This window comes from Balaenoptera acutorostrata, chromosome 18 (assembly GCF_949987535.1).
Source record: "Balaenoptera acutorostrata chromosome 18, mBalAcu1.1, whole genome shotgun sequence".
Taxonomy (NCBI): domain Eukaryota; kingdom Metazoa; phylum Chordata; class Mammalia; order Artiodactyla; family Balaenopteridae; genus Balaenoptera; species Balaenoptera acutorostrata.
In genome coordinates, this window is record NC_080081.1 from 32,642,024 (window position 1) to 32,667,566 (window position 25,543).

A 25,543-nucleotide genomic window follows, 5' to 3' on the forward strand; every position below is an offset into this window, starting at 1 on the left:
GGAGAATTAAGGGATGGCATGAATCCTAGACTATAGACAAGTCAGTAAAAATAAATCCACATCTAGATACATAGCAGGGAAACTGTCAAGCATGAGTCATAAAGAAAATCTCAAAAGCTTTTCTACAAAGGAATTAAAGAATGACAGAGGGTGTCAACAAAAACAAATGCTGGAAAGCAATGCCATAGTCTCTTCAAAGCACCGAGTGAGGGATCCTAGAATTCTGTTCTCAGCAAAAGTCAATTCAACTGACAGTAAAATGAAGAAAATTTTCAAACATATATTGACTAAGTTTACTACCCACACAAATATGCTGAAAGAGTAAAGGATATGTTTTTGAAAGAAGAAAAAAACCTGAAAGGGAAGGTGAGCTTAGAACTGGTTTTAAAAATATAGATGAATATCTGCATAAAGAGATGTATTTTAATTAACTCTCTAACACTGAAACATGAACCAGAATTTTGGGCTATAATGAAAAAGAACTTGGGGAAGGTGGGAATGTTCACTGGACTGAGTCCTTCTTGTGTTTGGGAGAAGAGATACATGGAATGACTTTAGCAGAATTTTAAATGAAAAGACTATAAATAAATCTCAAATGTAATGTGAAATTGTAGAATATGATATTATATACGGTTTTTATAGAGCAAAACTGCATTGGTGGTTGTTCATTGATACATACAGAGTTAAAGCATTAAAATTTATATACACTAGGACACTATGGAAGAGGGAAACAAAATAGGGGAAAAAATGCAAAGAGGCAACTCTTTCTGTGATATTTTACTTTTTTTAATGATCTGAAAGAAATACTGTGAATGTTGAGATTTTTTAATCTTTTGGGAGGTTAAATAGGTGATTATCATATATGTGTGTGGAACTTCTTAAAAATGGCATCAAAGAAAAGCTGTAAATAATTTAACTCAATTTTATAAGCAAGTGTATGAGAGAGCAACTGTTGGGTCATATGTGACATGGCTCTTCCTATTTTATCTTCCTTTTTTAAAAAATTTTTTCTGTTTTTTTTAACATCTTTATTGGAGTGTAATTGCTTTACAATGGTGTGTTAGTTTCTGCTGTATAACAAAGTGAATCAGCTATATGTATACATATATCCCCATATCCCCTCCCTCTTGTGTCTCCCTCCCACCCTCCCTATCACACCCCTCTAGGTGGTCACAAAGCACCGAACTGATCTCCCTGTGCTATGCAGCTGCTTCCCACTAGCTATCAGTTTTACATTTGGTAGCGTATATATGTCCATGCCACTCTCTCACTTCGTCCCAGCTTACCCTTCCCCCTCGCCCTCCCCGTGTCCTCAAGTCCATTCTCTATGTCTGCATCTTTATCCTTTATTCCTTTATTCATCAGAACCATTTTTTTTTTTAGATTCCATATATATGTGTTAGCATACGGTGTTTGTTTTTCTCTTTCTGAATTACTTCAGTCTGTATGACAGACTATTTTTAGTGAGGTCCATCCGCCTCACTACAAATAACTCAGTTTTGTTTCTTTTTATCGCTAATATTCCATTGTCTATATGTGCCACATCTTCTTTATCCATTCATCTGTTCATGGGCATTTAGGTTGCTTCTAAGTCCTGGCTATTGTAAATAGTGCTGAAGTGAACATTGGGGTGTATGTGTCTTTTTGAATTATGGTTTTCTCTGGGTATATGCCCAGTAGTGGGATTGCTGGGTCGTATGGTAGTTCTACTTTTAGTTTTTTAAGGAACCTGCATACTGTTCTCCATAGTGGCTGTATCAATTTACATTCCCACCAACAGTGCGAGAGAGGGTTCCCTTTTCTCCACACCCTCTCCAGCATTTACTGTTTGTAGATTTTTTGATAATGGCCATTCTGACCAGTGTGAGGTGATACCTCATTGTGGTTTTGATTTGCATTTCTCTAATGATTAGTGAATATTGAGCATCCTTTCATGTGTTTGTTGGCAATCTGTATATCTTCTTTGCAGAAATGTCTATTTAGGTCTTCAGCCCATTTTTGGATTAGGTTGTTTCTTTTTTTGATATTGAGCTGCATGAGCGGCTTGTATATTTTGGAGATTAATACTTTGTCAGTTGCTTTGTTTGCAAATGTCTTCTCCCATTCTGAGGGTTGTCTTTTGGTCTTGTTTATGGTTTCCTTTGCTGTGCAAAGCTTTTAAGTTTCATTAGGGCCCATTTGTTTATTTTTGTTTTTATTTCTATTTCTCTAGGAGGTGGGTCAAAAAGGATCTTGCTGTGATTTTTATGTCAAAGATGGTTGGATGGGAGAGACAATGGGAGGAAACAGTTTTCAGGATTTGGAGTGGTTGAAGGAGAAAAAAGGAAAAACAATACCGAATAGTTGCTTTGGTCCTTGACATCTTATTTAATTGGTAGTGTGAATGGGGTAGACACAGAGGAAGAGCTCTATTTTTAGCATACTAATGTGCATGGGTTATAATGAGCCATCCAGGCTTCTCAGATCTCTGCTTGGCCTCAGGGCAAGCTAATGCTTAGTGCTGAGGAGGTGACTTTGGCAGCTTTGGTGAAGGAAATCAGGGTAGATCATGTTCAGAATGCATACTGTTAGAGCATTATACATTTTAGAAGTCATCCAAACATAAATGTCAGTAGTTTTTACCAAAAAGAAAAATCTATTTTTCTTTATTACTATATTCAAAGAAAACAATATCAAATATTTGTGTTTGTTTAACATCTAAGCATACTGACCTCAAGCACGACACAATCTACCAGACATTGGCTTGGGAAAGTCCGAGACCTCACCCTCCGCGATAGCCCTTATCTTCTTCTCCTCCCAGAACTGAGATGGGCTTTCATAAAGAAGTTAGTGTAAACCCAGTTGAAAGTTAAGAAAGCTAAAAAGACAAGTGTATGCCTTTTACGCCCTCTCCCAATATAGCATGTATTAATTAGCATATATTGTTTCACCTGGCCTGTCTCTAGGTAGAATTAGGAGTTTGACCTTGTTCTTGGAGTCATTTCTGGAGAGAGCGCCACCTGCCTGTATGGGCTCCTTCCCTGACCATGTTTGAGGGTAGAGCCCCTGCGCTCAGGAAGGGGTCTGTGCAAATGAGCCCCAAAGTAGTGGTTGTACCCGAAGCCAAAGGAAGTTATGATTCCATTTCCAGATGGTAGGGATCTCAGTGGCATTCTCAGAGACTAGGTAATTTATCATCCCGAAGGGGGGCTTTTAGGCAAAGCATCAAAATAACATCTCTTTAAAAACAAACAAACAAACCCCCCAGAGAATGCATGCTTCTTAGGGATTGAGGGGAACTAATAGAATTGTCCTTTCTTCTAAAAGCATATCAAACATAGAATTGATATGGAAAACACCTTTCATCCAGTTTTGCAGAGCAAATATTTCTCTTTGGAGTTTGCATAAAATGAGGATGTGAGCAAACACATCCTTCAGCCTAGGTTGAAACAGAGGAAGAAAATGTAACAATACTTGCTTTTTGGCCCAAAGATGTTTACAGGTCATTTTCGAGTAGTTATTCATCCCAGGTTAGGATGAAGCCAAACAATGCACTGCAAAGAGAAGAGTTAGCACCGACTTTTGCCCTCATAAAAAAAATTATATTTCGGGATTTTAACACAGTAGACCCTGGTGTTGACAGGTAGAACATCTAAGATGTTGGCTTTTCACAAGTATCCCTAGAAGTCTGTTATGTCGTACCTATATTTTGCTAAGTCACAAGTTAAAACTTTTTCTAACAAGTCACGTGAACATGGGAGTCAGTTCATGCCTGAGCCTCCAAACTACAGGACCCATTTCAGCGATGCTTTGTGCTCTCTACCTGTGGCCCACACAGCAACGCTAGTGAGTTGCTGGGGGGAGAGGCGCGTGTGTGGGTATGTGGGTAAATTGCTAAATGAGAAAGAAAACTTTAATAAAAATTTTAAAAATATGATGGGAAGGTGTGCACAAGAGATACATAACTCTGGATGGAAATGTATTACAGGGTATGTGGACAAGTGTGCCCATTCCCAAAGCCAAGGGTGGAGAGAATTTTAAGAAGAGGGTGGAAGTGAAAGTCAAGAGGCATAACCAATGGTCTTGAAAGCTGTAGAGAGATCCAACAGCGTGTGTCAGTAATTTACAAACTTGAGGATTTTTAATAGTCTTGGAACAAATCTTCAGAATTCCAAAGGTCTACTGTATGTCTAATAGAATGAATTAAGTCACTATTACATATCATGACTTACTTTTAATCTGGCAGGTTTAAGTATATTGTAAAATGAGGCGCAGAAAGCAAACCATTTGAAGAGGGGTTAGAGCAATAGTAACATTGATTCGAAACATGCGGTGGTACTTTTATGTGCCAACTTTTTTAACCATTTAACCATTTTACTTTGAAACTAGCAAAGAATCTTTCATTTCCATGCCAACTAAGTATACAGAGCTTAGTTGATATAGAAACAGAACTATTAAGTTCAAGGTAGATTTTCTGCCATTTCTGAAGTATTTCTTTTCTTATATCTAAGCACCTTATATTTAAATCGAGGATCATGATTTAGTGGTATTAAAATCATTATAGCAGATCTCGATCTGTTTCTTGCAAGATTCAATTGTACCCAGGTGACGAACCAGAAAACACAGAGCAGAAAGACCAACTAAGTGAAATAAGAAAAGTGAATTAAAATGCCACGGATTAATGCCTAAAATCATCTTCTTTGTGCCTTACGGATGAAAATGAGTTTGATGATCTCATTATGCACCATATGTACTCACCACAAATTCACTTTATTATTAAGTATTCTAAATCATCTCTGACTAAAGTAGATTCAGTTTTGAATAAATCAATTGGAGCTGGTTAGGTTGGGTTTTGAGCAGTTGTAATGAATTGAGGAAATGGAAAGGTAGTGGGAAATAGTGGTATAGTGATATCTCAGGGGACTCCTAGAGTTCAGGGTTCTTGGCTGACTCTGGAGAGTTACATAAGGTTAGTGTAAGTATAGGGTAAAACCCCACTTATTAATGGAAAATTTTATGAATTCTTTTTAATCACAAAAGCCCTTTGTGCGCTAAGGCATACTTCCAGTGAACACAAGACAATTGTAAATCTCTATTCATTTTCTTTTTGTAAGTAAGAAAAGTAGTTTTAGTCATGGTTCTTTAGAAAATGAAACCCTAGTTGCTGTTGTGATAATCTGAACAAGCATTAATTTTAAGCTGTATTTTAAAGCATTGAATTCCTTTATTGCAGTTTCCAAGCAGTAACTCATATTATAGAAATGATAGGTATGTTGATGTATTGAAAATATTTTCCTGAAAGGAAAGAAAAGCCTGTTAAATGTAATTTAGCTTAAAAAGTGAAGAAAAACTGAGAACATTTTCATTCCCATGTCACCCTGCGATCTATACAAACCAAAAAATATATAGAATTATCTAAGACTTCATAGAGGAATAGAAATTTAATGATTGTGACTTTCCCCCCACAAATGTTAATATTAGAATATAAGCCAGAAAGTAATTTTTAAAATAAAATGTGAAATATACACTTTTATCATTATACTGCGGAATCTTTTGCCAGCTGGGAACCACTGTGATCATTTCAAGTAGAGATCTGCATTTATTACCATCATCTTCATCAGTAAATGTTACTTTTGACTGTGTACAAGGGAATGTAATCAATATGGTCTCTCCTTTCAAGGAGTAGATGGAATAAAAAGGGATGTAAAATAAGTACATGCTTAAGTATAATTCAAAATGGGAAGTGCAAGAGTGCCATGAAAATATTTAAGTACAAAATATGGGTATTTTTTAAAAAGGAAAGTTTACATTTTTTTAGAAAATGAAAAGAAGGTTGATGAAGGAAGGTTTTTTGTTGACTGAATTGTGGGTAGAAGGGAATACCCATATGTAGCTGGATTCAGGGGCTTTGCAGATAAGACACATAAGCGTTCCAAATGAAAAATGAAATTGTAGAATGGTTAGTGGGCACTGCTGAACCTTATTTGTTGATGTGGTGGGGAAAATTCAAGGCTTTCAAATGAAGAGTGATTTGAGGAAAGTCCTGCATTCATTTAATTACTATAGAAATACTATAGAAGACAAATGTATGTAGCAGTACTTTGAGGGAGTTTATTGAGTTTATTATGAAAAGAAAGGAACGGGCTCCAGAAAAATTGTGGGGTAAAAGCAGTAGCAATTAGCAGCTGGTTGAATGAAGGGGACACACATGAGATGATGAGAGCTCTGAACCTGGGTGACCAGGAGAATGATGGGTCTTTCCATTGAGACTTGAAAGAAGAATAGGACTGGAGTTTGAAATGACTTTCCGACAGTCAGGTGAAGTAGGATGCTGGAAATATAAATGTAAATAAACTGGGGTTTAGGGCAGAGGTTAGAGACGGCAACATGAATTTGGTGTTCATCTCCACTGAGATAGTAATTGAAATTGTAGAAATTGTGGAATTGTCTGGAATTGCTGAGAAGGTCACCAATAAAGAGAGGCAGAAATAAGAAGGTAGGTAGTGGAGTCTGAAGGGGAAACTAACATTTAGGTATATGCAGAGAGAGGAGATGAAGAAGGTAAGAGGGAGAGAGACCCAAGAGAATTAAACAGTCTACAGCAGAGTCAGCAAATGCTTTCTCCAAAAGGCCAGGTGGTATTTTACGGTGAGCCATATGGTTTCTGTGACAACTACTCAACTCTGCCATTTGAGCCCTAAAACGGCCAGAGACAAAATCATGAGCATGATGGAATAAAACTTTATTTATAAAAGCAGGTGGCAAGCCTCAGTGTGCCCACCTCTGAAATCAAGGGACGAGAGAGATTTAAGAAGAGGCTGCAAGTGAAAATGAAGAGAGATAACCAACAGTCCTGAAAGGTGCAGAGAGGTCCGATGGCATTATCACTGAGAAGGGGACCTTGCACTAGGGAATTATAAGAACATTATGAGGTTATTTTTTAATATAATGGGGGCAGAAGCACTGACAAATGTGCAGAGAGGAATTGGGAAAAAAATAGGTAAGTTGCGTATTGTATCTACAGAGTATCAACATCCCAGGATTTGCATAATTGATTGGATTTTTAAATCTCCATTGGGGGTTATCTAAACAATCACAGTTACTACTGTGTAGAGGCATAGTCACATTAGCAGTAACAAAAGTAAAGAAAGTAAGAAACAGCGCACCCAGGAGAGCTGGTTCTAATCTTGGAGTCCACCGGCCTTTGAGTCAAGCTTTATTTACTTACACGTTTTTCTCTCATCATCTATCTTGATATGCTAGAAAAATCAAGTATGTATTTGAGCAACTGATACTCTGAAACCAAATGAGGTGAGAACATCAGTTGTACAAATGTGTTATGAAAAGCCTGCTTCATAGCCCTGCAGGTAATAAAGTTCTACCTAAGTTTTAATTGACTATGTGCGGCCAGCATGAGGTGACCAAAGAGAGAAAAAAAGCTAGTGCAGTTTTTAGGGAATATTAATATCACTGATGATTCTCCTGCAGGTATCTCCATCTGGATCTCCCCCTGTGCTTGTATAGCCAGGGTTATTCTGATCAAATGACATAACTTAGATCCTGTCATCCTTTTACTTAATCTTTCCCAGTGGCTTCCTTTCCCACCCAGAAACAAAACTCAAAATCCTTCCACTGGCCATCAAGGCCTTCGTGCCCACCCTCCTCTGTCTGACCTCATGCACTTTGCTCTCCGTTGTCTCAGCTCCAGCTATAACCTCCTTGCAGGTCCTCAGGCACGTAAAACCTGCTCCCACCTCAGAGCCTTTGCACCTATTGTTTGTTCTGCCTGGAATATCCCACCCCCATCCACCGAAATAAATAAGCCACATCTGCAAGCCTCCCTCAGCTCCCCCAGGTCCTGGCTCAGGTGTCATCTTCTCCGTGAGACCTTCCTGGCCACCCTGTCTGAAATTGTCCACCTGCCTCTCAGCGACCCCTACCCTCCCTTCCCTGTTTTATTTTCTCCATGGCACTTACTGTCTAACAGAGGATGTGGTTTTCTTATTTATTGATTTTTGTTATCTCTCTCTCCCCCCCTTGGCCCCAGTACGAAACCAGGAATTTTTATCTACCTTATTCTCTCCTTTCTCCCCAACACTCAGAAGAGTGCTTGGTACCTCATAGGTACCCAATAAATATCTGTTGACTGAATACAAATCTTCCTTGACTTAAGATGGGGTTACATCCCGATGAACCCACCATAAGCTGAAGATGTCTTAAGTCAAAAATGCATTTAAGGCACCTTACCTTCTGGACATCATGGCTTAACCTCGCCTGCCTTAAACGTGCTGAGAGCACTTGTTAGCTTTCAGTTGGGCAGAATCATGTAACACAAAGCCTACTTTATGATAAAGTGTTGAACATCTCATGTAGTTTGCTGAATACTGTACTGAAAGTGAAAACCAGGATGGTTGTAAGTGTATCGGTCGTGAAGAGTTGTGATTGGGTGGCCGACCGGGAGCTGGGGTGCACTGCCCTGCACAGAATCATGACAGAGTCTGGCAGGGCATGTTGCTAGCCCAGGAAAAGAGCAGAGTTCAAAGTGCAGTTTCTAATGAATGCATACGGCTTTCACTCCATTGTAAAGTCGAAAAATCGTAACTCAAACCATCTTAAGTATGGAATGTTTGGATTAAAAGAAGTAGTGGTTTTAGGTATTATTCAATATATATTCTCTAGTAGTATTTTCAGTTTAGGTGCATTTAAAAAGAAAAATGCTTGATTTGAATAAATCCAGGGGAAGATGAAGTTTTTGTAAATAATATTATATCGATATAAGGGAAGGTTGAAGGAGTACTAAACTTACTGCCAGGGTGAAACAGAATGATGACTGACTGCTAAGTGCCAGGCAGGGTACTTAAACACTTTGCATATATTATCTCACTTACTCCTCACAGCAGTAAGGGCAGGGGAAGAAAACTGAGGGTTAGTGGTGGGCAATCAATTGCCCAAGGCCAGATGGCTGTAAATGACAAGTGGCGGGGCCAGAAGTCTCACCCATGTTCTCTGAAGCCAGAGCCATGTTTTTATTCTAAAAAAACTCTATGACTGTCCTTTTTGGAGCATTCCTATGTTGAAAGTGCTGAAGGAGGACTCTTCTACTCTGGGATGCTAGGAATTCTCCCCCCTATACATTCATTTTCCATTTCCCCCCCCCCTCCTCATCCTCCCACTGCCCTTGTTTCTAGGGAAGCCTAGAAACCCTGGAAACCAAGGTTTCTGTAACTGGGGCACGCTTCAGCCTTGGCAGGGCGAGCAATGAGGGCATCTGCAGGTCACAGGCAGCCTGACAGTGGCCGACAGGGGAAGAGAAAGGCTGGTAGCACTGCAGCTGCCCACCTGAATGCGTCACCCCGCTTCCATCCACGTGCACCCCTCTCCCCTCCAGCCCTGATGGGCAGAGGTGAAGGCAATTGAATGCATTCCTTCTGGTTAGGAAACGTTAGTCTGTAAATTTCCATGTGTGTGTTCAAAGATGATTGTATTATACATAGTAAATATGGTGACTTAACGGGAAAGCTTCCTTTCCTTTAAGAATAGCTGAATGGACCAGTTCCTTTCTAAGGAAGTTAGAAGAGCACCTAGCGTGAGGTGACGGAGGTGAGAATGGACGTTGATGCCACCGTGTCTGTGTCAGTCCACTGTTACGTGGGGGGAAAGTAAAGTGTACATGTTTCATGTGAGTTCTAGAAAGGCAAACATAGGAAGTGTAGCTTTGGGTGATCACGTACCTGGGAGTTCTGCCCATCTGAGCCTCCTGTGAACTATGAACTTGGGTAGAAAAGCTTTGTTCACCAGAGCAATAATGCCAGCTCATGGCCCCTTTTCCCATGGAAGCCTGTATGAGGCACGGTCAAGGATCAAAGAAGACGCTTCTAAAGACAAAATACCTGTAAATACATTTTGCACATTTTGCATTAAGAAGTAAATAATGTAAAATAAAGTGTGGCATTTATTTTCCTTTATTGTATTAATAGCCCGCTTAAATATATGCCACTGAAGGCCAGATTACCTCTTGGGAGGGAAATAGAGAGGGGTGTGATAGGCTGACTATAATTGTAGCAGAGGTTTCTCCACATCGTTGCCAGGAAATTACTGGAAGGAGCTGGGAGAGTGGCTGGTATTGAAACCGTGCACCTCAGGCTGGGACTTGAACCCACATGCTGGGACTCGAACCCGGCCAAAACCCACAGTCTTCCAACTGAGATCACACACCTGGTGTCAGGACTTAATGAAGCTCAGGTTCTTGATGTCTCATCGCAGAAAGAACTCAGCGAGAGACACAAAGTGATGGGTAAGAAGTGGATTTATTTAGAGAGATACACATTCCATAGACAGAGTGTGGGCCATCTCAGAAGGCGAGAAAGACACCAGGGTATGGGGTTGTCAGTTTTTATAGGGGAGGGTAATTTCATAGGCTAATGAGTGGGAGGAGTATTCCAGCTATTTCAGGATGGGGCAGAGATTTCCAGGAATTGGGCCACTGCCCACTTTTTGATCCTTATGGATCCTTGGAACTGTCATGGCGCTTGTGGGTGCGTCATTTAGCTTGCTGATGTGTTACAGTGAGTGTATAGTGAGGCTCAAGGTCTAGTGGAAGTCGGCTTGTCCGCCATCTTGGACCCATTTGGTTCTAGTTTATGTCATGTCCTCGGGCTGTGTCATTCTTTCAAAGGCTGTGCCCTGCCCCCCCTCCCTCCTGTGTCAGTACATTGATTTTTGTATTGCTGTGTAACAAATCACTCCCAAATTTAGTAGATTAAAATAGCAACTATTTTATTTGCTCACAGTTCTGTGAGTCAAAAGTTTGGAATGGGTTTAGTCGGGCTGTTCTCACGCTAGTCACTCCTATGAACGTGGTCATCTGGTGGCTGGAATGTGTCCGCTCAGTCTAAAGTGACTTCAAGCCATCGAGCCAAGGCCAGAGTCACGGTGGGAAGGAGCCCCACGAGAGCATGGCTACAGGGAGACAAGATTCATCGGGATGATCTTTACAGTAACGTTGACTATAGGTGGCTGTTTGAAAGGGTAGATAGGTTCAACTTCAGGTGTTGGGGGTTCTGCAGTTATCTTCCCAAGATTGTGTGACATGGAGTGAAGTTCACACCGTGTTCCCCAGTACCTCCACCTCGGGGATGACACTTCCACCAGCAGTGAGCTGGGGTACCCACCAGTGTCTGATCCCTTTTTCATTTAAGAGGAATAAAATCTCAAATGTAAATTCTTTTCAGATGCTTATAGTTTGCCGGCAGCTCTCTTACTTCGGGAAATAGGTATGTTTTTGGTTCTGGTGCCCAGGTAACTTTTCTATTTTCTCTGCATGGGCACCCCAAAGAATTGGTGTTCCCTAAATGAGCTGAGAAAACTCAAAGACTAATGGAGGTTAACTAGGATAAATGTCCCTACCTCACATTTGATAAAAATAGAGTGGAATTATGCGCGTATGTAGATAAGCTAATCATCTGACCTAATCAGCAATGCACATTTTAAGAAGCTTTTCTAATTACTTCCTCGACTTGGCTGAAGGTACGGGTAAAAAGAGTTTCCCAGCATGACGGCAGCAGATGTATTTCATAATATTTATTGAAACTATTGGAAAGAAATCCTCAATTATAATGTTCCTCAAAAGTACATCAAAAAAAACATCATATTTAACATATTTTAAACTTTCATTAAGATAGAAACATAACATAATTTAGATGATCAACTCTCACACCAGTTACTTGGAATCTCTCATACAGCGAGACTAACTTTCACAGCCAAATTGCTTATTGGTTAACTGCCTGTGTCTTCCTTGAGTTGTATTACTTACCTATGAGAGCTCTAGTTGGCTTGCTCAAAATGGGACCAAAATATTCTCTTTTCTCTGGCTATTTTTTAATTTGATATCTTGGCAAAGGAGTCTTCGTGCATGGTGTTTCAGGAACTTTAAATGTTAAATTGTTGATGTTTACAGGTGTATGTAACACCACACAGTATGAGATTTGGAAGCCTAGATAGGTCTATTACTCATTTTCTTGGTTGAATTTGAGCGGTTGTGAACGATTGTTAAATGAATCATTTTACAGTGAGATGGGCGCAGAGGAAACTTATCTATGAATTCCTGGTTGAAATGCCTGTATCATCTCTGTGTCTTGGGCTCCTTGAGTGCTGGTTGTTCATCTTTACCTTCCATTCTGTGAGCTGCTCAGTATCTTTCCAGTACATTCGTTTAATATAAGTTAGCCCGAGCCGGTTTCTGTTGCCTGTAGCCAAAATAAATCTTAAATGGTCTGATCCCTTCAGTGCCTTTGGAATGACTGAATACTTAAGTAGCTTTCTGTTATTGCATAATTGTGGAACTGGTTACTTTCCTCTACAAAGAGTTTCTCCAACATCCCTCTCCTAAGAAATCTCTAGAGATCAGATGGAAAAGAAAGTCTTTGTCCCACCATGTGGTAAAAAGACAACATTCAAGGACTCTTAATGAGCGTCACTGCATAATTCATTCCTGGCGTTGGAGTGAGTGAGCGCTGTATTGGTGGAAGTTACGAGTGCTGAGTCACATGACAGTGAATTGTTTTATTTGAGGATAGAACCAGAAAAGATGGATAATCGAATGTGTGATTTAATTTCGTTGCTAGTGACTTTGAAACTGGAACATAGTTATGCAATTGAAAGTCATCAGATGTAACACCGTTACGTCCAAACTCTTAAATCTCTAGGTCAAAGTTTCTCAGCCTGGTGCTATTGACGTTTTAGACTGGTTCATTCTTTGTCATGGGGCACTGACTGTCCTGTGTTTTGTAGGATGTCTAGCAGCATCCTTGGCTTCTGCCTTCTGGGTACCAGTAGCATTCCCCCCCCTTCCTTCAAGTTATGACAGATCAGTGTGTCTCTAGACATTGCCAGATGTCTTTTGGGGCGGGGGCAAATTTGTCATCAGCAAAGGACCACTGCTTTAGATTAGTTTCATGATTTTCTCTTTAATTTAGCCAACATTTACCAAACACTTCCACTATTCAAAGTACATTTTCGTGTTGAGACTTACAGGCAGGATGTATGTCAAGTACGCTCACGCCCTAGGTTCAACAGATATTCGCTCCTTCCTAACCAAGTTTAGTTAGAAATATATCAGAACTCTCTAGGTATAGTTTTTCTATTCATATGGTAAGTATTAGGTAGAATCATGAGAAATTGTCTTTTGTGGTTTAAAAAATGGGAAAATATCAGCATTTTCCTGTGGCTCTACCTAATGTCTGATGCACAGTAACAACAAGAAAAAAAATGATTTGAGAAAAAAAAAATGAAACTGTAAATGTACCCAAATGTCATTGTAACCACGATTTTAAATGTATTTTGCTTTTCTTTACAGCTAGAGGTGGTTTCAGGAATCTTTTGTAGGCAGCTTGGAAGAGCAGGCTGAGGGAGCCGGCTGAGGGTTGAAGTCATATATTTTAGCAATGCAATTATGTAGCTAGTGCAGTACTTTTAATTTAGAAGGTGTGCTTCTTCCGTGCCTGAGGTGAGAGGGCTGATGGAAATCCTAGGCAGTGGTTGCTAAAGCTGTTCATAAAGAGAAGGAGGTGGAAATGAAATCTATTTTTAAAAATATACATTAATACATTAAATGTTGATGGTAATCCTCTCGTTTAAAAGGATCTGATGGTCCCAATCAACAGGAGTCAGAACATCAGGCTATTTCCTGCTTCGGCAAGTTTGCAGTGGGAGGAGGATATTATCTAGAAAATGCATTTTTGGAAAATGAGATCAGCATAGAGATGAAAGGCACTTTCTAGCACATGTAAACACAGTTAAAATGCTACTACTTCAGTCCTTTTCCTGCACTCAGCTCTCCACTTAGAGCAACAATGAACTGTGGGCAAGGATTCACTGTAGTATGAAGAATACCTAAACCTTTATGTTAGTCTTGTAAACCTTGTTGTTCTTTAAGCTTCTGATGGGAGCTATAAGCAAATAAAACCTTCTCTCCCTCCTGCTCTCCACCTTCCAGGGAAAGCGCTAATGTGCAGCGAAATGGCCAGAACTCTGGCAGCAGAAGCCAGAAGAAGCCAGAGGGTAGAACAGTAACTCATGAGCTACCTAATCAGCTTCTGACCACTCAGAAGCTGGTAATGTTGTGGATTTTACAGTTTCTATTCCATAATCATCCCCTGAAACTACCGAGAGCTGACGGAGGTTTTATAAATCAGGTGAACGAGGGAAAAGGGTCAGTGCGTGCTCAGTCCATAAAATACGTCGCCTTTCACGAATTCCTGGGATTTCTGGAGAATTCCATGTGTGTGATAGACACAGAAGAGACATTCCGTGCTTGATGTTGGTCCAGGACAAGGTTACCTTTCTGCACACTAATTTTAATTCATTATATATGCCTTTTTTTCCCAGCACAAATGGACCCCCGAGGCCTATCTCCCAGACAAAGTAAAAGTGACAGTGATGATGATGACCTGCCAAATGTGACCTTAGATAGCGTTAATGAGACTGGATCTACGGCCCTTTCCATAGCCAGAGCAGTACAAGAGTAAGTATCACCTTCTCAGGATGAAATGAGAATTGCCAAGGTGTTCAATGGATACTGGAAACAGCAGCACCTCCTGCTCCCCAGACATGTCATTCTAGCTCTGAACGGGCACACGTGTCGGCACCTTTCCATTCAGCCTTGTGTTCTTTGGGAGGAGATTAGGGGAAACGTGGAGTGTTTTACGTAGTTGAAATTTTGTATTTTGAATAGAAATGAGACTTCTTTTTTTAAGACTTCCCGCCCCTTCTCCTTAACTCTGAAAAAAAAAAAAAATTGTTCTTTTCGAGTGTCACTATCTAATTCTCATCATGGTTTTCATTATTCATATAGAACAGTCGAGAGAAGTAAAATATGACAGGCGGTATTATCTTGTGTTGATAGGAAAGTACAGAACAGCTTTTTTGAAATTTAAAATTTGGAAGATACTGTGTTACCCCTTTGAAAAATTCAAATCATGTGTAATTTTTAAAGGGATCACTTCTCACTCCTTTAACTGTAACACAGGGTTAGAGTTTAGCCCTTTTTCATTGAAAATAGCTGCTTTTTCATCGTCGATTCTGTGTCTAGAATTGCACCTATGACTAGTCTGTGTATTTTTTCTCTAGCATAATTTTTAATAACATAATTTTACAGAAGAGGAAGATTTAAATTAAGCCACTGTTGCTACCAACACAAAAGTTAATTAACACTTTACTTAAAATGATCTTAGTTACCTCCCATATATTAATTCTTTTTTCCCAGGTATTGACTAAATATCTACTCTGTTTCATGAATTAGGCCTTGAAATTAAAAAAAAAAAAAATTAGTAGGGCATTTTAGAATTTAAAGCCTATGTGTGTGTATATGTGAGGGTGTATAAAATGAATAATATAGCTCTATGATAAATAGGTACTAGGTATATTATATATTAGAGGAAACAGGATATGGCAAATCTAATGAAATTGCAGTCAGAAAGATTTGGATTCAAGTTCACATTCAGTCACTTAATAGCCATGTGACATCTGGCAAGGTAACTAACCACTCTGAGATGTTTCTTCATCTGTAGTAAGAAAGAATACGTACCTTACAGGACCATTGTGAGGGTGTGATACAGTTACAAGGCATGAAAATTGAATTGCAAAGTTTTGACAGATGAGAGCCTCAAGGGTGAAATTAATATTATTATCAGTGGTAGTAGTAACAATAATGGTAATAGTGTGTAGTATAAGTACATGACAACTAGGAAATATAAATATTGCAAGTGTCATGCTGATTTTACAAATGAAGATACTGAGGATGAGAGAAGTTCAGTGTCTTCTCCAGAGTCATATAATAAGTGGTGATGAAACAAAGTTTAAGACTTCTGACTCCCAAAACCTATCTTTTTCTCAAGAGTGCCTGTAATGTCTGTTACCAGTCATATTCTTCCACTTGAACATGTATAAAAACACTTTTTTCTCTCATTTGTTCCAATAACTGGTTGTAGTAACTTAGTTTCTCCAAAGATAATGTTAACCTGAAGCGTTGGATCAGAAGGGTGGCTGAAATCATATTTAAGTGCTGGCATGCCCGGTCACTTCATCACCAGTTCAGTGATCAGCCCAGTGATTGCGGTTTTGTGGGAGCTAAATCTTAAGATCAAGGATTCCATGTTCTCACCTGCAAAATTAGACTAAATGATGACAAAGTTCAATTCTGAGGTGAATCATAAGTTTCATAGACATTTTAATCACACTGTTTTCCTGCACCATATAATATATACATAATTTGTGTGTGTGTGTTACAGATATGTGTGTTTCTGTAAGTTTGGCACTGTGATTAGTAAAATCTAAGTTACGCTTACTCCATTTCGGGCTTATAGAGCAAATCATGGTATTAACATCTTAAACGTAACCATTTTTTTGTGCTTTTAATATTATGTGCTGAGAATATAATAGTATATTTTAATATGAAACTTTTAATAGCAGCCTTAGGAACTGTAGCTTCATTTTCAACATAACCTCTCCGATTTGCTTGTGAAAACATTTGTAAGCCCCACAATATTTTGTTCTGACTGTGCATACGCCTGCTTTTATTACTATTACAGAAGTTGCATGTGTATCTAGGCAAGTGCCAGATTCATTATTCATGTAAGTGTTTTCATTAAATGATTAGTAAAGAATACTGAGCTGTCACTTGGGAAGCCCTAGAATGCCAGGGCCCATCAATAGTTAATTAACCATCATTCAAGAAGGAGTATGTGTGTGTAAACGCTGAGAAGTGCTAAGATACTGTTAGATGAAGTGAAAAGAATGTTCTGCAGAGACCTCTTAAATATAGGTGTATTTCAAAACTTAAAACAATATGTTGAGGAAAGTTTTATTCTGGAATGAGTAAGTATATAGTCCTTGTTAGAGAATTTTTTTTTAAATCTGTACTTAGGTTTACTCAAAGTTAACTTTCAGTGGATATGTCTTCCTGCTCTTAATTTCTCTGATTTTTAATGCATGTCTCTGTTTCACTATTAATTTCCCTTTCCTCTTTTTTCTGTTCGCCTTTGGATCTTGATGGCTTCTATTAACTCAAAAGCTGTCCAACAAACAAAAAAATTCCAGTATACTATGATCAATAAAATAATGCTTCAAATCATAAGAGGATTGAACATCATCTTGGCATGTACGAGATGAGAGGATTTCAAAAGATATCCGTGCATCTGTTTCTGGCACTTGCAGAACTTTGAGTTAGGTGAGAAGGATGTCTGCATGTAGAGAGGTGGTAAAATCAAAGGTTTATGTGCAATAGAGGCAGCACATTTTAGAAGCCCTGGGCAACCGAAACACGTCTCTCCAATTAAAGCCATGGTTTGGGAGGGGTTTGAAGGCATGCCTCTTATCTCATTGGCCACCAGTGCAGTGTCAAGGAAGAAAGCGGGAAGATGAGAAAGGAAGATATTAGGAAAGACTGACACTAGAGAGGGACGAAACTGCCTTTTCCTAGGCCAGCCCTTCAAACAAGATCCTAACCCACAAGGTGACTCTCTCCAACTGAATCTCTTCTTTGTCTCCTTTCCCATTCGGGTTCATAGCCTTGCCTCATGCCATAGTTTGAATTTTTAATTTGGTGGCTTACTTTGCTGACATTATTATATTTACATAGCATAAACCTTAATATGCTAATAAATGCTGTTTTTAAATATTTGGTATTATGCATTTTACTGGTTTTTAAAATGAACGTTTATTAAATCTTCAGTTCAAGAAATTTTCCTTTGATTTGAAATGCAGAAGTTGTTAGCCAAAATTGCACCTCTCCCCACCCCAATATATAATATTTAGATATTCTTGGAACAATGCTTGGTGGCTAGAGCTGCAACCTAAGTTCACTTCCATTTAAATCGATTTTTATAGCAAGGCTCCTGAGCTGTCCTTGAACCGATCATTGCAACTATTTTCATTGATTCACTTGCTTCTCGTTTATCAGCTCAGCCTCAGTGAATTCAGATAAATGGGAAGAACCAGCCATAGTGAGGCCTACAGACAGGCTCTACCCTTCTTGTATTTCAACTGTAGAGATACTGTCTGAGCCAGAGACAATGTATTCAAGTAATTCTGACAAAGCCAACTTCCAGCAATTCATAGAACATCTGTTTTGCTTAGGTCTGGGTTTTTTTTTTTTTTTTTTCCTCTGATGCTATAATAGGATCATTACCCTTAACTACTTGACAAACATAATTATGAAATAAGTGTTTGGAAAAAGAGAGGTACAGGCACACGATTAGAGCAAATTATTATAATTAACTCTACCCCTAGGCAAAACAATGATATTTTTTAAATAGGTAAAATTTGGCTCTCTTACCCAGAGCCTCTAATTTCTGTACCCCTTTTTCTTCTTTTTTCTCTAACTCCAAACCTTCCTACTCCTCATTTGTTGATGCTGGTAGAATAATCAACTTCCTTCAAAGTAAAGTGTAAATGAATAAGAATATCTGAAAGAGCGCCCTCCTCAGAGGAATTAGTGTTTAACCAGGAACAAGCCTTAAACTGAAAGAATAAAGATCTAGACCTGATACTTTCAGTAAGAGTGAAGTGGGAAAGGGTGGAGTAGAGAGTGGGGGAAGCCGATGAAGATTTTAAGGAGATGGACCAGCTTTCCTCAGTGTCAGTTTTCGCAGAATTGGTAAATGCACGTGATTGTTTACCTCACACCATATCTGAGTTCTCTGCCCTCTCTGATCTTGATTGTAACTGTCAGAGTGGAAAAGAAGCAACATACATTAGTAGCGTTAGTAGCTTTTTGCTTTGGTTAGTATCTCTAAAACTTGAACCTGTTAAAAGGATATTCTTTTTAAATAGTTCCTTGTCAATTACATTTAAGCTAATTAAAACACTGCCTTCCTCCCCCTGTTTTTATTATATTGCCTGTGTCAAGTGTCCTTCTTCTTAAAGGAAAACAATTTGTGAATTCTGGAAATGAAGAGTCTGATCTTTATTTGCACTTAGATGCTCTTTGAAAGAACAGATATGGTAGCAAGTTGGATATCCTATTCCTTCAGATTCTGCTGCTGGCTCAAACATCATGGTTTTTAATTTAGAAGGTTACATCTGATGATCAGAGAAGGGTCAGAAATCTTGGAGGTTTTTCGGTTTGGGTTTTTTGTGTGTGTTTTTCATTTTCCTTATTTTAAAATTCTTGATCCTTATTTCTGAATCTCCTCATGTATAACTTTGTTAATGTCTTTTAAATTACAGTAGAGAACAGTCCTAGAGATAAGGAAGAAAGAGAAAACAAAACAGTTACTGACTGACTTCTTTCAGGCAGATTCTGTGAGAACTTACATAGTTTTCATTTAATTTGCCCTATGCTCCTGTTTTGTTTTGTTTTGTTTTGTTTTTTAATTATTTATTTATTGGCTGTGTTGGGTCTTCGTTTCTGTGCGAGGGCTTTCTCTAGTTGCGGCAAGCGGGGGCCACTCAGTGCGCGGGCCTCTCACTATCGTGGCCTCTCTTGTTGCGGAGCACAGGCTCCAGACGCGCAGGCTCAGTACTTGTGGCTCACGGGCCCAGTTGCTCCGTGGCATGTGGGATCCTCCCAGACCAGGGCTCGAACCTGCTTCCCCTGCATTGTCAGGCAGCCTCTCAACCACTGCGCCACCAAAGAAGCCCCTATGCTCCTGTTCTTATGCACAAATAAACGGAAGCCCAGAGAGGTTTACTCTATCCCCAGAGGTCCTATAGCTGATAATTTGCAGAGCTCATATTGAAATCAAAGTTTGTCTGACTAGAAACCCATATTCCTTTATGAAGGCAGCTCTTATTTTTATGTTGTGGCTTTAATATCTCTAAACCATAACTATCTAAAATTAGCAAAGTTTTTTGAGACCTGAATCCCAATAAGAATATAACTTATATGAAATAATTTCAGTTTTTTTTCATCTTTAAACTTGCTGTCACTTTAAATATAATCTGACTCAGGGGGAGATAATTCTATCAGATGCCTTCTCAGAAATGGTTCTTAAAAAGGTGTTCCACTTCTGTAAATCACACACAACATTATATTGATATGTGAAGAAATAAAGTACAAATACATTAGAGCGTTCTTTCTATAAACTTCACTGTTGCTATTATTTTGGGATTGTTTCAGTGTATTCATATGTGCTGACATTCCCAAAATGAGCATCCTTTTTAGAATTGCTTTCTGTCAATCTATAAAAGGAAATGTTTGTCCAAGGGTTGAAATGGTACTGTGTCATCTAATTTTGCAGCCCTTGACTGAAAGATTTGAGGGTATTTGGATCATGCCTCTTCCCTTGTCTGCTGATTAGAACGAACCCAGCTGAGCTGATTGTGCCCAGAGAAGAAGCCAGAGAGCTCAGTATGTCAGACAATTTCAGGGTTTTTTTTCTTTTAAATCTTTCCCAGATTCTTGTCTCATTAAAAGAAGCTATACTTTTATTTAATAAGCCTAATGTGTTTGGGACACCTTCAAATCCCCACTTCATGCCTTAACAAAGAAATAGCTTTGATTCAGTTCTGTAGGTGGAAGTCTAGCTCTCTAATAGACTAATAATAGACATCATGACTGATGGGTAAATCCTAGAGACGTTCGCTGTCTTGCCAAGGAGATAAACGCTTTTACGTTGCTCTTCTTCTAAAGGAGGTCAGAAAAAGCTCCTGATTTGATGTGAATGAACATAGGTGGAGTCTAAAGTGTATACTTAGCCTTCATCAACCCAACATTCTTGCAGTACTAAAAAAATATATATATAATGATCACTGAGTAACTCAGTCCCTGGGTATTTAATAGCAAGATGAAGACTGTACACCCATACACAGTCACTTTTATCGCTTTGATGGGACCGTGTTGGTCCCGCTTTCGTTTAAAGAAAGTCTGATCAGTTTTTGATAATAATTTGATATTTGAACTGTTTTGTGAATTAGCAAATTAAGTCATGTCTGTATTTGGTGAATAATTAATTCGTTTATTCAGCCCTGTGTGAACACGCTGGGGATACAGGATGAATGATTCATAGAACCTTACCACAGGGAGCTCAGAATCAACATATATGAGGCGAATCAAAGCCCAATGGGATAAAAGCATGAAGGGCTGCAGTGAGGAAAGGGGGGAAGGTCACGTAGCTCAGTCTGGAGTAGAGGAGAGCGTTGACATGCAGTAGGGATGTGTGAGTTCATAGTAACTGGCGCGGAAGTGAGTGTGGCAGAGAGCTGGGAGATGCAGCTGCTTGGGGAGGTGGGTAGGGACCCGATCAGGAAGGATGAATTTATTCTGTAGACAATGGGGAGACATCAGTAGGTTTTAAATGGCAATGGCATCATCAGCTTTGTGTTTTACAGATTTCAGTCTCAAGGATGCTGGGTATGGTGGTGCAGGTTGAACACTGTACATCCCAAAGGGTACCATTTATATGACTAGTGCTGCCTAGCTGTCCACAGCTTCCACAGTTAGACACAGGAGCTTGTGGTATAGATAGATAGATAGATAGATAGATAGATAGATAGATAGATAAATCTTTATATAATGTGTATCTGTATGTATATGTACAAATACATACACACATATGTATATGTATAGACACCCCTGGGTCCATACATGTCAGACTCTCCAATATATTAAGCTGTTCAGAGGGTAGATAACATGTTCTAGTCTTCCATGTATCTCCAGGGCTGCTAGCACAGTGCCTGGCCAGATACTTTTTTAAACACTAGAACAGCATTGAATAAAATAGACAAAATCACTGATTTCATGGTGCTTATATTCCAGTGGAGGAGGTGGGAGGGAAACAGACAGTAAGCATATGGTACCCCTGAAGAAGGTAAGTGCTGTGGAGGTGACGGAGACAGGGTGTGGGTGCTGAGTGGGCTGGAATGGTAGACAGCATTTACTCTTTCACGTAAGGCATTTAAAGAACTCTGATAAGATTGTATGTTAGGAGAGACCTAAAGCGGCATGAGGTCAAGTCCCCAGGATATCTAAAGGAACAGCTCTCCAGGCAGAGGGAATAACAAGTGCAGAGACCTTAAGGCAGGAATATTCTGGAATGAATAAACAAACTCACTGACCAATAGAGAACTTTAATTTTACAGAAGAAACTGAGCTCTATTGATGCCAAGTAATGATGCTACCATTACATCCCTAGGGAGAGGGATTCAGGACTGAATCTCTTTATCCACTCATACTTTTCCCTCTATGCTGTGATACAAGTTCTTTTTTTTTTTTTCCTAAGGGAATCTGCAGTTATTTAACCCACACAAGAATCAATAAACAAAAACAAAAAATAAATGCAAAACAAAATTTTTCTTTCAAAATTTCTTTCAAAGAAGTACTTACTTCTTTTGGGCCTGGGTTCTTGAAATCTAATTTTGTATCCCCTGATGAGTCAAAAATATTTATTATCTTAGAAAGTTTTTTTTTTTCATATATTGTTACTGTATCTTCTAGGATACAGACACATTCATACTTTTTCCCTAAAAATGATGCAACTGTCTTTCCAAGTGAGAGCTTACCCTCAGAATTTTTTATGCATGAATCTTTTTGATCATTAAAAAGTAAAATAAAATAAAAGGCACCAGAATTCCCTGGCAGTCCAGTGGTTAGGACTCCGCACTTTCACTGTTGAGAGCCCGGGTTCAATCCCTGGTCAGGGAACTAAAATCCCACAAGCCACGTGGCACGGCCAAAGAGAGAGAGAGAGAAAAAAAAGAATACAAGTAATACAATTTGTTCTAGAAATGCCAGAAAATATGAAAACAAACAAACAAAACAAACAAAAAAGAGCAAAGAAAATAAAAGGCACTATATATGAAAGCTACTACACAGGTGTTGCTGTTTTGAGAGTGATTTATATCTCGTCTCTTTGGTAGACATTTGATACTCCATGCATAATGCTAAACAGTGAGTTTGACCTTCCCCCTCCCCAACTGAATTGAACATCATTTTTCGATATACTACAGATATAAACAGATTATTTGTTTAGCCTTCCTAACCACTTGGAAATTATTGTTAACTGAGTGTTGATTCATTTTTCAAACTGCCATGCCTCATTCTAATGTGGATTTATTACTTCTAGGTGATCAATTTAAAAATAGATAGAAATCAAACTTTTTAAAGCCAAACTTTTGTTTTTATATTTATTTTTAAAGTAGGGGATTCCAAAGCTACATCATAGATAGAATGAAGAGCCACTTTTGTTTGAGAGTGGCTACTTATTTTTGCTACTTCTATATTTAAAAAAATTTTGGTGCTAGTAATTACTGAGATGACTCATAATTTAAAATAAAGTGGTATTTTACTTCTCTGTGTGAGATCTTTGTGTAGCTTTTTTCTTTCTATATGTTCTACCTGTAATTGCATTGCAAATTTATGTATACCATTTATATTTCTCATCCATATATTCTTAATGAGTGTAACTAGTGAGTATAGGTAGTCATTTCTCATGCATTTTTGATATGTGTTGACATAGATACTCAACGATGATGTTGAAATATTAATGTTTTGCTACAAGTTCCCAGAACTATTCATCACTCTTTCATTTATTAATATAGTCAGAGAGAGTACATATGATAGAAAACCATACTGTAATATATTTGAAATTAACTCAATTCACCAGGATATAATCTCTTCCATTTGCAGTCAAATGCTCTAGACACTGTCTCTTCTTATTACTCTTCATGAGTTACTGCCATTGTACCATAATTTTCCTTCACTTTATAGCACTCTCCCACACTTGAATCTCATTGAATATGTTTACTTACATGTGTCAAATGAAAGTAGAAAATTGAAGGATACGTTTTCATGGAGAACCTGCTGCTATAAAGAAAAATCTGACATAGATAGAAAAAGATAGCTTGGATCAGAGTGAATCTTATCAGGTTGACATTTTACCATGATTTTGTGCCATCTACTTTCACAGTCACAAAGTTGAGGGTTGCCCTCAGTTGAAATCTAGTACATCACACATTATGGCTTATCCTAAAAGTTAAATCCCAAACCATGTGCAGTTAGTGTAGTAAAAATGCCAGGAAATTTCTGGGTACAATTTTGGATCTTTTTTGTTAATTTGAATAAAGTTCTATCTATTTACCTACCTATCTACATATCCTTTCAAATATCTATTAATGTTACTTTTGGTTGCAAATAACAATAAATGTTACAAGAGAACTTAAACATGGAATTATTTTTCTGGTATAACAAGAAGTCTGGAGTAAGCAGGACAGGCTGATGGAGTGTCCTAAGGTTTCTTCTCTCTTCTTGTTTCGTTGTCCTTCAGTTGTGGCTTTCCAATGGTTATATGAAGTCAACTGCATCTCCAGGTATCCCGCCCTTATAATAGTCAGAAGAGAAGGAGTAAAAGCAAAACAAACTAACCAGAAGAACATAGCGACCAACTGTGTCACTTTTAAAAAGCTTTCCCAGGACACCCACCATGTGATTTCTGCTCATATCTCATTGGCCAAAACTAATTTACATGTTCCCAATTATTGGAGTATGGCTAAGGAATAGAAAAACATGGACAGGACTGATTCAATTAATCAGTAATGTCTGCCACCAAATATTAATTTAATACCTAAGAAAACTACGGCACCACCCCAAATTCAATATCAAGGTGTTTTGTTTTTTTTTTCCTAATCATATGTTGCCGCTATAATGCTGTGTAGCCAGTCATTCCAGAACTCAGTGGCATACCGTCATAAAACATTTACTTCTCTTCCATGTATCAGCTGGTCATTTGGAGCAGGTCTGCAGGTTCTTGGAGCAGGTCTGCAGGTTCTTGGAGCAGTACTGTTTACTCATTTTTCTTAACCCAAAGGACAGCCCAGGACATGTATATCTCACAGCAGTGGCTGTGAGCATAAGAGGACAAGCCCTATAGTACAAACAAATTTTAAGCCTTTGCTCACGTCATTCATCTACTAGCATCCCATTGGCCAAAGCAAGGCACATGACCAAGCCCAGCGTCAGCGGGGTGGGGAAATATATTCCTCCCATGGAGACGCAAAGCTTTAGGAGAGTGATGACTAGTGTACTAATATTTCGGGAAAAAATGGCTGTTGTTTCTAGAAGCAATTGAAATTAATTTACCTGTTTTTGAAATCTTATTTTCTAAGTTTTAGCAAATTTTAGTCATGTTCTCATGAAATTTCTAGATGGCCCTGGTAGATCTCATAAATTCTTCTTTCTATATCTACTTAATGATGTATGTTTTAAAATTAATAACAAGTACATTTATTGAGTCTTGATATCTGGATTTCATAGTGTAAGCTCTTATCTCCAGGGCTTATACTCTCAGAAGTGTTTTATTTTGCCAAGTGTACTAGAGTGGTATTACAAAAGATGTAGCACTTAGCAAGAAGCTGATTCTAGCTGAATAAGCAAAATCTGTGAAATGTAGTTATGTTCAGTCTCTAAACTCAAATTAACATTGATTAACCTCTTATGGTGCACAAAATGACAAAAAAAATTAACATTAGCTAATGTGTCTATTCCCCTGATTTCTGGAATTAGATAGCTGTGGACTAAGAGAGTGACAAAATACAAAACATAAAATTGAAACTGTTACACAGATAAGAGAAG

At 38.6% G+C, this 25,543-nt stretch overlaps 1 protein-coding gene across 4 annotated transcripts in view; it reads left to right on the forward strand.

Moving 5' to 3' along the window:
- KLF12 (KLF transcription factor 12) overlaps positions 1-25,543 on the forward strand; it is a 478,511-nt gene that overhangs the window by 335,539 nt on the left and 117,429 nt on the right. For all 4 annotated transcript variants that reach the window (XM_057532951.1, XM_007186207.3, XM_007186206.3 and 1 more), the window contains exon 5: positions 14,365-14,500. In XM_057532951.1, the coding sequence (XP_057388934.1) occupies positions 14,365-14,500 (136 nt within the window). The remainder of the gene's footprint in view (positions 1-14,364; positions 14,501-25,543) is intronic.